Source organism: Dendrobium catenatum, unplaced genomic scaffold (genome assembly GCF_001605985.2).
Source record: "Dendrobium catenatum unplaced genomic scaffold, ASM160598v2 fragScaff_scaffold_459, whole genome shotgun sequence".
NCBI lineage: Eukaryota > Viridiplantae > Streptophyta > Magnoliopsida > Asparagales > Orchidaceae > Dendrobium > Dendrobium catenatum.
In genome coordinates, this window is record NW_021318921.1 from 849,004 (window position 1) to 862,952 (window position 13,949).

Genomic DNA, 13,949 nt, shown 5'->3' on the forward strand with positions numbered 1-13,949 from the left:
GGACAAACGGAAGTGGTTAATCGAACTCTCGGCAATCTCCTCCGCTGCCTTGGTCAAGAGCATCCTAAATTGTGGGATGACATTCTCTGTCAAGCCGAGTTCGCCTTTAATTCCATGACTAATCGGTCCACGGGTATGTGTCCGTTTAGTATTGTTTATACAAAATTACCTAACACGATACTTGACGTTGCAGTGCTCCCCAAAACTCAAAGTAAAGCAGCTTCTGCATTCGCTGATCAATTTGTCAAGTTGATTGCTGACGTTCGCTGCAAGCTACAGGAATCAGCCCAAAATTATAAAACAGCAGCAGATGTACACCGACGGGAATGCATATTCCAACCAGGAGATTTGGTATACGTACGTATACGCAAGGAGCGGCTGCCACCAGGTCCTCAGTCGAAGCTAAGCAGGAGAAAATGGGGACCGTTCGCTATCAGTAAAAAGATCAATGATAATACATATGTTGTCGATCTTACGGCCGAATTTACTACGTCACATACTTTCAATGTTACTGATATATTTGCTTATGTGCCACCAGATGACAGCCCAATTACTATCGAATCGGTACAATCTGATTCTTCTCACGGAGGGGGCGAATGATGCGGTGCATCTATACTACAGTGATCCTGAGGAGCACGTTATCTTATTTTCTCTTTTTCGTTAGCCATTTTGCACATGAGCACTATCTTAGTTACTTTAGTTAGTTAAAACGTACTGTTGTGCCTTTTTACTTTTTGTCTCGTTTGGGAAACGCCTGGAGGGAAGGATAGGAGTATATGAGTGCTGAGTAAAGCAGAGTATAGGAGTTTTTGATGAATTTCTAATACAGAATTTCTGTTATTCCTCTTGTGTTCTGTAATCCTTTCCATTGCAGGTTTTTGATCTTCATCAAGATACTACACAATTCATATCGCTAGAAGCCAGGAATGGAGGCAAGGTTACACTTGGAGATAACACCACAAAGAAAGTGGTTGGATCTGGTATGATTGGTAATTTCAAAAACTTTTTTATAGACAATATGTTATTGGTTGAAGGCTTAAAGCATAATTTGTTAAGTATAAGTCAGCTATGTGACAAGGGATATAATGTGAAATTTTTACCTACTAGCTGCATATTAAGCCTAAATGGGAAAGAAGTTTTAAATGGAAAAAGGGTAAATAATGTTTACATGCTACATTTTAATTCATTTCATACTCCTATTGCTTTCTGTTTGAAAACTATTTCTGATGAATCTTGGCTTTGGCATAGAAGACTTTGTCATTCTAGTATGAAAAATCTTAGGAGAATTACCCAAAAGAATTTAGTAAGAGGTATACCAAAACTAGACTTTACTAAGGACCACCTTTGTGATGCATGTCAATTAGGAAAACAAGTGAAGTCCTCTTTTAAGTCCAATAATGATCTTAGAACTAGTAAACCATTGGAAATTCTTCACATGGATCTTTTTGGACCAGTAGGAACTGTAAGTCTAGGAGGGAAGGTATACGGATTTGTTATTGTGGATGATTTCTCTAGATTCACTTGGGTTAGATTTCTTTTTCATAAAAGTGAATCATTTGAGGAATTCAGAAATTTTTCAACTTGGATATAGAGAAAATTAGGATGTGAAATAATATCTATACAAAGTGATCATGGAGGAGAATTTGAAAATGAAAGATTTGAAAATTTTTATAAAGAAAAAGGGATTGATCACAATTTTTCTACACCTAGAACCCCTCAACAAAATGGAGTAGTTGAAAGGAAAAACAGAACATTAATAGAAGCCGCCCGAGCAATGTTGGCAGAATACTCACTTCCTAGATATTTTTGGGCTGAGGCGGTTAGCACTGAATGTTATGTTCTGAATAGGGTGAATGTGAGATCAAATTTAAATAAAACACCCTATGAGTTACTAAAAGGTAGAACACCAAATTTGTCTCATTTGCATGTTTTTGGTGTGAGTGGAAGCACCAATATTCACAACCGCATTACTATTGGCCCTGCGGCGTCGATTTTTGTTATATAGAAACTTCAAGTCATCTTCCCCCTGCGAGAGCCAAGAGGCCTTAGCTCGCTGAATAATCCATGAGACATGGAGAGAAGTGAATTTCGTGATTTGGTGGTTGACTTTTTTCAAATTGCTATTAAGAGACTCGTTTAAAGGGTAATCCGAGATCTGCTGCAGGCAATGTAATTGTTGCCTATGAAGGGAGTCCAGATGCTCCTGAATTGCCTTGGCATTAGTCTAAGGCTCCAATTTGAGCCTCCTTTTTAATGCACGAAGTTTATTACATAAATCAGCCAACGGGTTACCTACTTGGTTGGCAGAGAAAACATCAAGTAGGATATACCAATATGCATCTAAAGAAGTCCAGAAATTTTTAAAGAGGAAGCGGTGTGGAGTTGGGATATTAACAGTAGAGTGAAGAATGAGTGGGCAGTGGTCAGAGCAGGATGGGGCCTGAACCGAGTAGTAGGAGTTCGGGTAAGTGGAAGTCCATTGCTCATTGACCAATACTCTATCTAATTTGATGTGGATGGGATTACTGGTTTGCTGATTAAACCAAGTGTATTTGTTTCCCACCGAATTTAAGTCTTCAATGTTAGCATCAAAGATAACAGAATTTAATTCCCCTAAGCTGCTATGAGATAAGACATTACCTCCCGATTTATCCGCAGCAAAACGACAACAATTAAGGTCCCCCATTATTATCCAAGGATTTGAAATTGTATCAGCACAGCTTCTAATCTTATCCCAAAGAGGAATACGGGCATCTCTATCGTTATCTGCATAAATAACAGATAACGTAAAAGGAGAAAAAGTAGCTCCAGTGACAGTACCTGAGATGAGCTGAGGAGAAATAATCTTAGGTGAGAAATTAACTTTGGCAGAATTCTACTTGATCCAAATCCGGCCAGGAGATGCCAGATTAAAGTTGTGGCAAGATTGTTCCATAGGGAAAATGACATGAGTATCACAGAAGAAGGGATTGAGAAGGGAAGACAGGAGAATTCTATTCTCCAAAATGCAGAGCACATCTAAATTAAAAGACGAAATCAAACACTTACAGCATAAAACTTTGTATGGACTATTGAAGCCCCTAATGTTCCAGCTTGCAATAATCGGCAAAGACATTTTAACGATTGGTCGCCAGGGTCTTTTTGGCTTGCTTCCCCTTTGCATTTTTACTTTGCTTACCCGAATGAGTTTGCGGTTTCTCCTTTTCTTTGACCCGAGCAGAAGAGTCAATCTCTAAGGAAGTGTCATTCGCTGAGTTGTCTTGATCTTCAACCAACAGGTGAAGGGCATCAAACTTATTGGGAGATTGAATTTTAGGTGGTAGAGGCTTATATGGCGGTAAAGAGGAGGAGTTTGAGGATGATGAGGCTTCATGAGGAGAATTGAGATTAGGGATATTAGAAATGGACAGTACCAGAGTAGGTAATAAGGCAGTGGGGGGAATTTGGGTGGGGATGGTGGAAGAGGTTGGCGGAGGAGGTAGAGGAGGAAGGCTAGGATTCTGTTGAGTATTAGTCTGTTTAGACGAGGCTAACAGGGAACTCTGAACCATAGTGCTTTCCACCATGGTCGGGCCTGTTTGAGCTTGGGGACTGGGACCAGCGAGTGCAATGGAAGAGGGAATAATAGAGGGAGAAATGGTGGGAGAAGACGGTGGATTCCTACCTTGTGGCTTTCTACTTTTGCTTCGGCCACGAAACGAAGTCTGTGGAGGTTGGATGACATTAGAGGTCGCAGCCTCAGGTTTGAATGGACATAAAAAGGAGCCATGTACCATCGATTTGCAGTGTTCACAAACAGTAGGCTTCCACTCATATTGAATTTTCAGGCTGAAGACATCATCCTCTATAGAGATCGGAATCTCCTCAGGGTAAGTTGCAGAGGCGTCTACTTGAATGCAGACACGAGCGAAGGTGAGACGGGTTTTTTGTGCAGTAAGAACGTCAACAGCTAACGGGATGCCAATTTTGCTGGCGATGCGTGAAATACCTTCAGAGTTCCAGCAGATCAGAGGCAGATCATGGATTTTCACCCAGATTGGAATTGAAGTAAAGTTTTCACGCTTGGGTCGGAATTTAGGTGACCATTTTTAGAGCAGGAAGAGCCTCCCCAAAAAGAACCACACGCCTTTAGACCATGCCATCTCATAATCTTCCTCAGTGGTGAAACGAAGGAGGAAGAACCCATCAGATAGAGAAAGAAGTTGCATCGATCCCTTAAGGGTCCAGGTTTTGCGAATCGCTCCAAGAAGAGCTTCATAGTTATGAGACCTCGTTCCCTTACTGTTCCTCTCTGACTTGGATTTTCCTCCCAGGATCGTCTGGGACGATAGTGAGATCGTCCAGGCCGATCTGTACTGTTCAAAATATCGGCCTGAACCAAACAAAGATTCCAATTTTCCGCCCCTTTCACCAGACGGTCCCCAGCAAAAGGGATGATATCTGGTTCAAGAGGAAGAAAAGAGAGGGGTAGATCCTTAGATATGGGAACCGAGTCTATGACAATATTTTTCCACACACGAGAAGGTGCAGAGGAGGAGGGTCCTCCTGCATGCGCCGATAGCGGGGGAAAATCAGAAGCAGAGAGAGACTCCATGGAAGAAACTAGGAGAAGGAAGCTGAAAACCCAAGAAGGGGAGTCCTCCGGCGAAAGCCGGAGGAGGAAGGAGAAAGAGATCAAAACCAGGAACCTGGCGGCGGCGGGATAATATATATATAAATCAATATTTAAAATTTTATATTAATATAGGTGATATTTTGCATTATTTTTAGAATAATTTTAAAAATCAGATCGGACCGATCGGTTCGATCAACCCTTATAATCAGTTTCAAATCAAATTGGATAAAAAATGCCCGCCATGCCAATCGGAATGGCGAATCGTAGAATCAGTGCCGATTCTTAAGAACTACGCGGTTAAAAAAAAATGACAAATTTGAGCCGTTAATTTTAGATCCCACGACCAATGAGTAAACTCAGGAAAATAAACTAATGAGTAATGGCGTTCGATTTTCTCCTAGTACTAATTCATTTTGCTTGCTTGCATGTGTGCAGTCTCATTCATCTCTCGCTAGTCCTAGTTGTCACTGGCATTACTGTTGATGATTTGCAAACTCGACAACGACGAGCTCACCTCCCCATCACATTCTTCTATGGCATCATCCTTGCTTCTTCTCCTTCTATTGACCGTAGGAAGTAAGTTTTTTTAAACCCTAAAATACTGGATTGGTTGCAACAGATGAGAGAAATCCGCTCTTTATTTTCATTACTTCAAAGATTTAGTTGAGCCTTTCACTACTTTGATAGTGTTTAAATTTTGCTTAATAATAGTCAGTTACCATCAATTTCATGTAATGTTAGATGAACAGTGTCTCAAGTGATTTTACCTGGGTTTAGGGTAATTGCCGCCCTGCTGCACCTGTGATTCAGAACTCTCCCAACCCCCCTGCATAAATGAAGGGAACAAACTATTTGACAAAAGTTTAATATCATTAGTTGCAATCAAAATATGATCCTCTTTCGCATGAAGTAAGGAGGCATGGCGACAATGACAATTGTGTGGTGGCAGTCCGAAGGAGGTGGTTGGGTGGCATGTTAATGGGATGATTGGTAGACATATTAATGGAGTCCTCCAAGCATTTTTAACCCATGATAATTGACAGGCAATAGTTGGGGAGTGACATGATGATGGTAGTTATGCGGTAATGGCTTCATGGTTGCTTTTAAGCTATGTGTCGACGATGGTAATACGACATCGATGGTTTGTTAGACGATAAAAAATTTAAGCATTTAATGATTTATATAATAGATTAGATACAAATGAGGGCATAAGATATACATATAAGTTAGTCAAACAAAGAGATAAGAGTAGTAAGAATTTAGTTCAACTGAAATGCATGAAGGGTGAAGATTAAAAAATGTTTTTATTAGAAGAAGATATTCAACGAAGGTGGATAAAATAAAATGCTAAGTTTTTTGTGGGCTCCAAAAATTCACTTCCGACCTCTCCACAGACTCTTTCTTTCTTCTTCGGATTGTCAAGGAGAGTTTTAAACAAATAACTTCCTAGGCAAATTTCAGAAGGCACATTGGGTTCTAGATAAAATATTACATATTGATTTCACCATCTTTTTGTTAGGACTTTATGATCTGAGTTCAGGTTTCCTGTAGGTGTAAGCCCCTATAGTTAATTAACCCTCTTGATAATGGGAGAGAATTTTCGATTAAGTATAATAGTTTAATAAATATGTAGTATTCGGTGTATAGAAACAATATATTTAGGTATTTAAAAATTTAATATATAAAATTAAAAATTTCACCATCTTACTAAATAGGATGGTGGTGGAACTAATGATGGACCTGATCAAGATCCCATGGTCTCGTCATCCTAGGTCATTATGGTCCCTGGACTACTTAGTCAGAGGAGGAAGTCGACCCAACCTGACAGGAGGATCCTTGCCGGCAACCATGGGTTGCTTCATCCAATGGTACATTGTATTTGAATACTCAACAAACACCCAATAAATGAGCAAGTACTTAATAAATACTCAACAAATACTCATAAAAATCATGAGAATACTCAACAAATACTCAGTAAATTCTCACAAATGAATATTTGTTGAATATTTACAAATTCTTAGCAAATACTCATTTAATACTCAGCAAATTTGGACAGTTCTCCCGTCCAGACTCCGCACGTAGTAATTTCTAGTAAAAAAGCGAGGAGTTGTTATGGAGTGTAAGTGAGTCAAGTCAACTCATGAGTAGGCTCCATCTCGACTCAATAAATAGCTTGTGAGTCAAACTTCGGCTCGTTAGCTGGCGAGCAGACTCATTTAAAAGTATTAATATAAAATATACCTAAAAAACATTAGCACTTGTGATTTTAAGTACAAACTTATTAAAAATATTTTAAAAGTATATCTTATTTTCTTATCTAATTTCTCGCTTGAATCATACAAATTATTCTCTTTCACTCGAACTTATAAAATAAAGCTCTAGCTCGAGCAGCCCAAGCTCAAGTCACAGGTGACTTGAGCTCGTCTCGACTTGTTTAGGTCCCTATGGGCTGCTATGCAATTATTTTATTGGCATTTTTGCAATCACAGAAATCAACGGCTAATTTTTAAGTATAGTGTTCAAGTACATAGAATCCAATTGCTGCTGGCCGTAGGATGAAGTGAAGCCTTTGTGCTTGTGGTGCTGTAGGAAACAGATTGCTCGGCCGACGACGAGGACCTTCCCGTTGATCGAAGGTTACACGCAGGAGGGGTGTTGACGTCGCTGGGTCGGCATGCGTTCGATGGAAAGGGGGTTCCGCTGCCGCCGTGGCGGTTCGCCGGTGCCTGAAGCGGCGCCACGCATCTATTTTTCATTCATGATTTGAATTTTAAATTTTAAATTCATTACCGTTAATTGCCCTTTAATTAATGAACTTATAATTTAGTTCTAATTTATTCGATCAAAACCTATTTAATAAAATATTAGCCCATTAATTTTCAATGTCACATAATATTGTTTTTCTAGGAAATAATAACCACAGTCAAATTAATTACATAGAATGAGTCCAATTTAATCATATAGAATGAGTCAAGTTTAATCAAGTTGTTATTGACAGATTACACTGGTTGAATGATGATTTAATCAATTTGATTTTGTTAAAACTTTTGCATTTTAAATGTCTCTATAGTTTGAAATAGTCATCCCACGAAAATTCCATCAAACGACGATCAAATCAAGTCATATTTTTTTTTGCGACATTTAGGCCAAATAAGGCAGACACACACACAACGCATACACAAGACTCGAACCCAATACCTCTTAGTTGGTAGCCTAAGCTCCCAACTAACAGACCAAAATCAAGTCATAGATGATTAAGCCTGCTTTGATCAATAAAATCTAGTTACATCGATAGTAATTAGGGTTAAACACAAGATCAAAGAAAGATAGTGGCAGGATGCACAGTCGAATAGAGATCATGATTGTGGTGAAGTGCACTATCAAATTGTGATTATAACGAGACATGTTCGATCAAATCAAGGCCACGATTGCAGTGAGACTCACAATAGAACAAAAGTTGCGTCAGGGTGAGATACATAATTGACTGAATATCATGTTTACGATGAGACATATGATCAAACAAAAATTAAGATCATGATGAGGTGGACGTGAACAAATGAAGATCATAATTATAGTGAGACACAATCAAATAAAGGCCACCATCATGGTGAGATGCATGATAAAAAGAATTGAAGATATGTGTGTTTGACTAGGTTGTTGGGTTAATCAGGACGTCAAGTTTGAATCATCGAATGTATATGGTACCACTATGAGTAAACAAGGAAGGACTAAAAAGTTGACAAAAGTGTGTGTGCAATAGTCAAGCTAATGCATAATGAGAGTGAGGTTAACAAATGAACCCACAACATATGTGAAGTCATGCCCTAAAATCTAATTGGAAGGCTCATGCTTGATCCTAATTATCTGATCTTTCTATTTTACAAAACATAGTCAACTAGCATCGATATTTAAGAAGATAAAACATAAAATTTTATATTTCATCTCATCTAAAAAGTGTCATGCACAACAATCTAGTTCATTTTTAATTCACCAAAATATATACATAACTAAGTATATTATCAAAAGAATACCTCTATACTGAACGTACCCCCAATTAGACTTGAACCTTATCAACCTCTAATCTACTCTATAATGACTTTACATTTTCATTAAATGAAATATAAACATATAGAATGAGCAAACCAATTGCTGAGTAGACTACATAATTTCTATTAAAGAAATCAAAATCTATAATAGAAATAACTTACATTAAGTGAAATAGCATGAAATAACATAAAGTATTATATGTTAAATCAAAATAACATTTGCTAGGGTGAGATTTCATCAATTGCATGCTTATGATAGTCAAACTGATATTAATTGTTTTTACTTACCAATACTTTGAACTTGAAAAAAATAGTAAAATGAACTTTATTTGAACTTGTACATTAGAAATTTCTAAGAAGCAATAACATTGGCATTTCTTGAATTTAAACATGAGTATAAAAAATATTAAAATGAATATTATTTGAACTTGAACATGGGTACTAGTATATATACAACATATAAAATATGGCATGGTCATGACCCAATTCCTTCTTGATCATAATTATAATAATTATTGCTATATAAATGAGTGCATCTAAAATGATCCAAAAAAGTAATATTTTATGTTTGCCTTTATAAATGTTAATTGTTTGTGAACTTTTAAGATATTATGTGTTCATTTAAGACCGGGAAAGTCTAGAGTTTAATTAGAAATGATAGAAAATTTTTAAGTGAAAAGGTTCGTTGCGATGATTTACATGGAAGTGTTGTGATGCTACCTTTTTTTTATTAGAGGGAAGGCACTTGGGGGAACTATGGTGCTAGAAGTGAGTGCTATGACATTGTGCTCTCTATCTAGAGCATCTATAATATTTGGGCTGAGCACTACAACAATATTGTAGGTGGCATCACGGTGCAAGGTAAAAATTTAAATTTGTATATAAATATCTAAGAACACTTCCCAATTGGCATTTCTATTCAGCAACCACCAAAAACATCAAGCGAAGGTTGGAGGAGGAAGAAGAGAAGAGGGAAAATAGGAAAACTAGGGTTTGGTGGTCGTGGAGCCAATTTATCCATCGATTCACTCGGAGAAATTACCCAGCTCGAGGTAAGCTTCATTTTTCCTACTTAAGTTCTTAATTCAAGTAATTATAATAAAAAATATGGGATTTTAATTAATTTAAATGGGAATAAGAAACTTTCTACCACATAGATTTTGGTTTATTTTAGAACATAATTCTAACTATTTTGACATGTATATAAAACTCAAAATTTCTGACCAATTTGGAATGCATATGTTTTCATGTATTTTACTAATTCTATTGATTTTAGTAAAAATTACTATAGAACATTGAAATCCCTATAATATTGTTATAAGTATTCTCTGTGAATGGCTTTTTGAAATATCACTACTAAATATGTGTACGAGTTTTACTACTAGAATTGTCATATATGCATCACTTCATTGTATTCATGCAATATGTTAAATACCATTTATAAATGTTAAATATGTTAATTTTTTCATATGCATATGAATTAAATACATGTTCATATGATAGATGTGATGAATGTAGGAGATGATCAAGTACAAGTCAAGTTTAAGCGCCTTTACATGTTCATGTTCATGTATTACTCCATATGACTCGAGTAGAGGTGACATGACCAAGTGGTGATATAAGGGAAATTAGGCAATTCTCTATCTATCTTCAACATATGTGAGAATGATTAAGTGAAGGTATAAGCGAAAGTAGACTTATAAGTAGGTATTGAGATACATGCATGAATCATGAATTGCATAACAGCATAAATATCATGTGTGTTATTCTAAAGTCAGGTATAAGTTTTAAATGAATTTAATGAGGTTAACACATATAAGTACCTTTAAAGTAAAGTAGAAGTTGAATGTATGTTCATATTGATGATACATACAAGTTTAAGAACTAATCAAGTCAGAGCTTCTTACAAAATCATGTATTGTTGTTTATGAGTTAATGGATAAATGGCATTGATATATTATTCATGTTATAAATAGAAGACTATATGAATGTCACGTTACTTTAATTAAATCATAAAATATATTGTTCATTATTATGTTATTTATATTGAAAAAGAAATATTGAATGCTTTAATTTAATAATGATTCATAATGCGTATTGAGCAAGTAGATGCTCTCCATTTATGCTCATGTGCTATTTAAGGAAAAGATAAAGTTGAGGTTCAGTATAATAGAAGAGGAAACATTAAAGCCCACCTAGGATATGTTCATAATGAAGGTATTCAATGATTCAATTAATTAAATTTAAGTTTTGGTAAATTGAAAGTATACTGAAAGATTGTATATAATTATTTTGGATGAGGTATGAAATGCAATGAGAATGAATGTTTATATTTTTCTTTGCGTTTTATTTATCTAGTTAGCTATGATATATTATAAATCGAAGATGAGATAAGTAGGATTAAGTTTAATTCTTCCCTTAGATCTTAGGGCATGAAAGAGTGATATTAGAGCAATAATTTGGAAGAGCTGAATACCAAAGCCATAAGAAATGACTAATAGATAAGCGAGGAAAAATGGGGCAGCTTATGGGTATTTTTTTAAGTTTCTTTATTTTATATATGATTAATTGAATTTTATGTATATGAGATAGATAAAAATGTTGCATAGTCATAAGCCCTGAAGACTGAGAAATGAATGATGGGTAAAGTTCTAGCCAAGTTGTATACCGACCACTAAAATAACAATGACCTTCAATTCCATGATTTAGTCTATGGGAGCGATGAGGCCGGTAGATAGGCACTTGGAGTTATTCGTTAGACTGAAGTCTCCTCATTTTAATGGTGCAACAGAACCTAAAGCATCTGAGGACTAGTTGATGAGGTTAAAATAATCATTCGGGCTTGCATTGCATATAAAATAGTAAAGTATTATTTATTGTAATTATATTAGATGGAGAGGTTGAGACTTAGTGGTTGGAAAAGTAGAAAGATAAGGTCCAAAATATGAAAAATGCATAGATTTATTGAGAGGACTGTTTAGAGACTTTTAAGAATTTGTTTGTAATGTTATCTACAACGCAACAATTGTAGGTGGCATTTCTGAAACTTGTTCAGGGGAGTATGACAATAATGTAGTATGTAGTCAAAGTTTATTTCTAGCCAGAACTATAGAGAAGGAGTGACATTATTTCCTGAGAGGACTGTATGACAACTTAAGGCATCCATTGATACCTTTTCATATTCAAGTTTATTTTTAAACTTTTAGAGAAAATGAGGTTGGTAGAAAATGATCTAGTGTTCACTAAGCAGTGTTGGGATATTGGTATAAAGAGGTTTGGAGGAGCATCATCCAGGAGTGATTACAACAAGAAGAAGACTAGATTTGGAGAAGGAGACTTTAGAAAGGTAGTACCTATAGTATTTGGGAGTACACGTGGTTATGTATTGATGTGTGGTGCTATAGTATTTGATTTTTATGGAAGAAAACATCATCATAGATGACACACACACACACACACACTTACAAAGTGTCCAGTTTGGTAAGACGATAGACCAGTGTCTACAAAGGCACCAAATGGTAGACTTGATGTGGGAGGAAGTCAGAGGTAGCAAGTGATATGCCGATTGAGAGGTAGTAGTGACGGATCATTGACTAGAAGTGGTGGTAGGATCAATGGAAGATAATCTAAAGGAGTGCAAAGTGAATCTAGTACTGCTGTTAGTATAGCTTCAGCACATCCTAAGTGTATAGTTTGAACCATAGAAGGCTAATGATGCACTTGATATCAGTACCAGTTTCATTTCAACATAGTCCTATTATGTTTTATTTGATTCTTGATAAGTTATTCAATTTTCGTTTAGCATATATTAGATTGTCTGGTTCTTATTCCCATTTTACTGTCACCTAGTTTTTCTTTTTGTTGCCTAAGGGCGATTATTTAATTATTACTAAAATTTATAAATGTGAGATATGGAGCTCAAGTAAAATATAGCAAGAAGAGGGTAGTGTTGAGTACGAATAAAGGGGTATTCTATTTCTAAAGGTGTTAGTGTATTATCTACTTTTATATCATTATTGCAAGTAGACAAATTATGGAGAAAGGGAAATTTTGTATTTCTAGACTCACGTTCAAATGCAGAACAAGACCATGCAAGAGTATTTCAATCATGTCAAATCCATCGTCGACAATATCTCCGCCTCCGGCTCCAACGTCGATGCGGAAGATGTTGTTCTACACATTCTTAACGGGCTTCCGTCTACCTACAATTCGTTCAAAGCAGCAATCCGCACGTCTCCCCTCCCGATGACTCTTGATAACCTTTATTCTCTTCTATGCAGCGAAGAGATTAATGTTAATCAAGAGATCTCCCGTGAAAAATCAAACAACTCAGGTAATACTGCCTTCTACGTTATGTCCTCTAACTAATCCAGGAATCGCCCTCAGCGTCACCCTGGCAAGAATCGGTACACAATCACTGGACCAGCTCTGCCTCAACCTATTCAGTTAGCGAACACCCCGAACCAGATCCCTCAAAATTCTGCCCGTCCCACTTGTCAAATATGCAACAAAATCGGTCACATAGCGTTAAATTGTTGGTACCATTCGAACCCACGCTTCGCACCTACGAATCCCAGGTCCATGACGGCACTTCTTGCTCAACCAAATCAGACCACCTCTCAAGATTGGATCGTTGATTCGGGCGCTTCAAACCATCTCACGCCAGATCTCAACAATCTTCAATATCCCGCCCAGTACAACGGTCCAGATAGTGTCTCCATAGCAAACGGATCACAAATTCCCGTTGCTCACTCCGAACAAGGCATTCTACCCTTACCCGACACGCCTCGTAAGCTTTATTTACGTAATCTTCTTCATGTTCCAAGTTTATCTCACAATCTTTTATCTGTCTCTAAGTTAACTAACGACAATCCGGTTTCTGTGAGTTTTGACGCTAATGGTTTCAAAATAAAGGATTTCAAGGACCACCGTCTACTTCTTCATGGGCATCTTCGTGACGGTCTCTATCAACTTCGCCGACCAGCATCCTCCAAATCAACGGCCTTCCATGTCCAAATGAGCAAAGAAAAGATCTGGCATGCCCGTCTTGGCCACCCTCACCACGGGCTTCTCAAAGAACTGTTACCTTTTATTCCTGATATTTCACATTTTTTCAATAAATTTTCTTGCACTTCCTGTTCTGTAGCAAAATGTCACAAAATCCCCTTTAATAAAAATACTTTTGTTTCCTCTGCTGCGTTTGATCTCGTACATTCGGATGTTTGGGGTCCTGCCCCGATAAACTCTATGGATGGCTTTCGGTATTATGTCTTATTTATAGATGATTT

The 13,949-nt window shown here is 36.9% G+C and overlaps 1 protein-coding gene across 1 annotated transcript; it reads right to left on the minus strand.

Annotated features, from left to right (window-relative positions):
* Positions 1 to 2,224: 2,224 nt before the first annotated feature.
* LOC110112623 lies at positions 2,225 to 4,258 on the minus strand. Its single transcript, XM_020844910.1, has 3 exons — positions 4,120 to 4,258; positions 3,179 to 3,988; positions 2,225 to 2,766 (listed from the first exon to the last, which is right to left on the minus strand). The coding sequence occupies exons 1-3, from the start codon at positions 4,256 to 4,258 to the stop codon at positions 2,225 to 2,227; spliced, it is 1,491 nt and encodes a 496-aa protein (XP_020700569.1).
* Between the last annotated feature and the right edge of the window lie 9,691 nt (positions 4,259 to 13,949).

Excerpts from the sequence above, each read along its gene's own strand:
- LOC110112623 (XM_020844910.1), bottom strand. The coding sequence starts at position 4,258 with ATGAAGCTCTTCTTGGAGCGATTCGCAAAACCTGGACCCTTAAGGGAT. Across the intron at positions 3,989-4,119 it reads GCATGGTCTAAAGGCGTGTG|GTATTTCACGCATCGCCAGC; the intron begins GTTCTTTTTGGG and ends GGAACTCTGAAG. Across the intron at positions 2,767-3,178 it reads GAAACCGCAAACTCATTCGG|ATAACGATAGAGATGCCCGT; the intron begins GTAAGCAAAGTA and ends TTATTTATGCAG.